The sequence below is a fragment of the Gadus chalcogrammus genome, chromosome 23 (genome assembly GCF_026213295.1).
Source record: "Gadus chalcogrammus isolate NIFS_2021 chromosome 23, NIFS_Gcha_1.0, whole genome shotgun sequence".
NCBI classification, from domain to species: domain Eukaryota; kingdom Metazoa; phylum Chordata; class Actinopteri; order Gadiformes; family Gadidae; genus Gadus; species Gadus chalcogrammus.
In genome coordinates this window covers 20,797,117-20,800,273 of record NC_079434.1, presented here as the reverse complement: position 1 = coordinate 20,800,273, position 3,157 = coordinate 20,797,117, and the positions used below count along the sequence as shown (strand labels likewise).

The 3,157-nt window shown below is 52.8% G+C and overlaps 1 protein-coding gene across 1 annotated transcript; it reads right to left on the bottom strand.

The window, feature by feature from the left end:
- Positions 1 to 345: 345 nt before the first annotated feature.
- Positions 346 to 2,948, bottom strand: LOC130377036 (proline-rich protein 9-like). The gene is made up of 3 exons (XM_056583973.1): positions 2,922 to 2,948; positions 2,294 to 2,832; positions 346 to 376 (listed from the first exon to the last, which is right to left on the bottom strand). Exons 1-3 carry the CDS (start codon positions 2,946 to 2,948, stop codon positions 346 to 348), a joined length of 597 nt encoding a protein of 198 aa, XP_056439948.1.
- Between the last annotated feature and the right edge of the window lie 209 nt (positions 2,949 to 3,157).

Sequence of the window (3,157 nt, the reverse complement as noted above, 5' to 3'; positions counted from 1 at the left end):
CAACAACGCCTAATTGGTTCGGCTCCATTAAGTATTCATGTATATTTTACAACATATAAATATATTAAAAAAAATGCTGTACACAAAATTACCTCTACAAATTGCTGTAATGACTATAATTTGAAGCGCATATTTTCACATAAAAGGGAATAAAACATTTTAGAAATCTGTCAACACAACAAAATGAGTTCACCGTATGATCATCGGTCTCTGAGCACCGACGACATCCTCAGCATCCTAATTAAAAGTTTAATCAGACAAACACAAGCAGAATACTTAATAATCCCCGGGATGAGCTGTCCGGCACCCAGGCAGCGCTACGCAATTAGCCGACTGACGAGCCCGTTAGCCAACGACACAGCATGGCTCAAAGGGCCTTCACCACGCCAACACAAAGGACGCACAACAGCCACACAATCGTTCACACACACACACACACACACACACACACACACACACACACACACACACACACACACACATTGTGCTGCATCGTCGGCAGGGGAAATGAATGAAGCAGTCATCGAGTCGTACTCAGCGTAATCAAACTCTATTAGCTTAATTACATTTGCCGGCCGGCGACGGTAATCAAAGGGGATGGGAGTTAGCGGTGTGCTAACCCGTCGGCCTCAGGTGTGTGTTTCACAGAACACCTGAGGGATAGCATGACCTGCTCCTCAGAGGGCCATCTGTGGGGAGCTGTGTGAGCCTCCACGCTGACGGCTTCATCCCCCCCCCCCCCCCCCGAGTGAAGAGTATCGTGAGCTGTCAACCCGATGACATCGTTCACTTTGGACCAACTGGCCCCGCGATGGCGAGCTGTGACCTTTGGGCTCGGAGCTGATGAACCTTGTAACGTCAATAGTGTTGATGGTTAGATAAGGCTTGGTTCGATTTTTGATTGGGGGGGATTATTAATTGAAATAGGGATTGTTGATTGTTTGATTGGAACATTTTCGATTGACAAGAACATTCAACATTATTTAAATCTGAATTCACCCGCATGACTGCCCAATGTGTTAGCCTGGTTATACCCAGGCTGCCTTGCGCGTGATTTCATTTCGCACTGCAAGGCAGCCTGGATTCCATGGATCCGATTTTCGCCTGAGAACCAATCACAGAAGAGGAGGGACGGCAAGACGATGACGACGTCTATGCAACGCACCGAAGCTTGTAGTTTACGGATCCAAAATGGCAGCAGACGCGTTACCTTTCGATGAAGGATTAGATAGTGCTCTAAGTAGTTTAGAACGCAAGTTTATTTTGAAAAAAGAGCAACCTTCGGCATTAAACTCTTTCATTACCAAGAAGGATGTCTTTGCCCTGCTACCAACAGGCTTTGATTGGCTATGAGCTACGTACAGACTCATATGATAGACATTCGTAGCGCCCAATAACGGCTCCGGGCAATCGTAAACCACGCCTCCAAGAAGAGAAAATGAACGTGTGGTTCCCAGACCTCATCTCAAACTACATTGAGGTGAGGTCTGGCTCCCAATGTGTGGGGGTCTCACCCCTCCCGACAGGGGGGGTTAATGTGCCCAATGTGTGGGGGGTCTGATAAGGTCTCACCCCTCCCGACAGGGGGGGTTAATGTGCCCAATGTGTGGGGGGTCTGATAAGGTCTCACCCCTCTCGACGGGGGGTTAATGCGGTTGCAGTGGTCCCCCCCGTGGTTCTCCGTCTGTGCTGTTCCTTGTGGTAGCGTTCACCTCGCTCGCGCCGACCGTCATTCATCTCCGTCCCGCGGTTCACCGCCCGGCTGCTTCTGAACAGGGGCGGGAGCTCTGGTTCAGGAGGATATATCCATCAACACCCCTCACCCCTGGGTAAAGGGGTGCGGGGGTGAGGGGGTGAAGGGCTGAAGGGACTTCCGGCTGCCAGCCCCTCGAAGAGGAGCAGGGAGTCAAATGGTAATGGAGTTGAACTTGACCGTCTCACAGTCTCCTATTTTGAACAATGGATTCATGCTGGGTTGACAGCGACGGACCCTGGGTGTACCCCACTGGGTGTACCCCACTGGACCAATACACGTAGAAAACTAAACCTACACTGTTGGTAAACTCATACGGACAGTTTGAACTCAACAGTGACGTTTTATGGATGATATAACTTATTGTTAGCAATGTTTTAATCATGGATGGCTCATCGCACTCTTATAAAAGTATAAGTCCCCCTAATCCTTCCTCAGTAGACACGGCCATCTTGAATCTGTTCTGTTTTTTGTATTGCATCGATAAATTGTTCCTCCACAAATAGTCCATCCAGCAAAAAAACTCTTCCATCTTTTTGCCCAAAGTTGTTCCTGCTTTGATCAGCAGCTCTCAGCAGGGAGGAACACTGGGAGAGGCACTGGGAGAGGCATTGGGAGGGGCACTGGGAGAGGCACTGGGAGAGGCACTGGGAGAGGCACTGGGAGGAACACTGGGAGAGGCACTGGGAGGGGCACTGGGAGGGGCATTGGGAGAGGCACTGGGAGAGGCACTGGGAGAGGCACTGGGAGAGGTACTGGGAGAGGCACTGGGAGAGGCACTGGGAGGGGCACTGGGAGAGGCACTGGGAGGGGCACTGGGAGGGGCACTGGGAGAGGCACTGGGAGGGGCACTCGGAGAGGCACTGGGAGGGGCACTGGGAGAGGCACTGGGAGAGGCACTGGGAGGGGCACTGGGAGAGGCACTGGGAGAGGCACTGGGAGGGGCACTGGGAGGGGCACTGGGAGGGGCACTGGGAGGGGCACTGGGAGAGGCACTGGGAGGGGCACTGGGAGAGGCACTGGGAGAGGCACTGGGAGGGGCACTGGGAGGGGCACTGGGAGAGGCACTGGGAGGGGCACTGGGAGAGGCACTGGGAGGGGCACTGGGAGGGGCACTGGGAGGGGCGCCTGCTGTCTCTGGGGGGACGTTCAGCAGCTCTCTGTTTACCTCCTCACGTCCTCGGGACCCCCCCATCACGTTTCAGGGAAAGCTTTGACGGAATTTGTTAGCATGGGTTAACTTCGGTGTGTGTGTCGGTGTGTGTAGGTGTGTGTCGTTGTGTGTCGGTGTGTGTCGTTGGGTGTCGTGTTTGTCGTTGTGCGTTGGTTTGTGTCGTTGTGTGTCGGTGTGTGTAGGTGTGTGTAGGTGTGCGTTGGTTTGTGTCGGTGTGTGTTTGTTGTCGG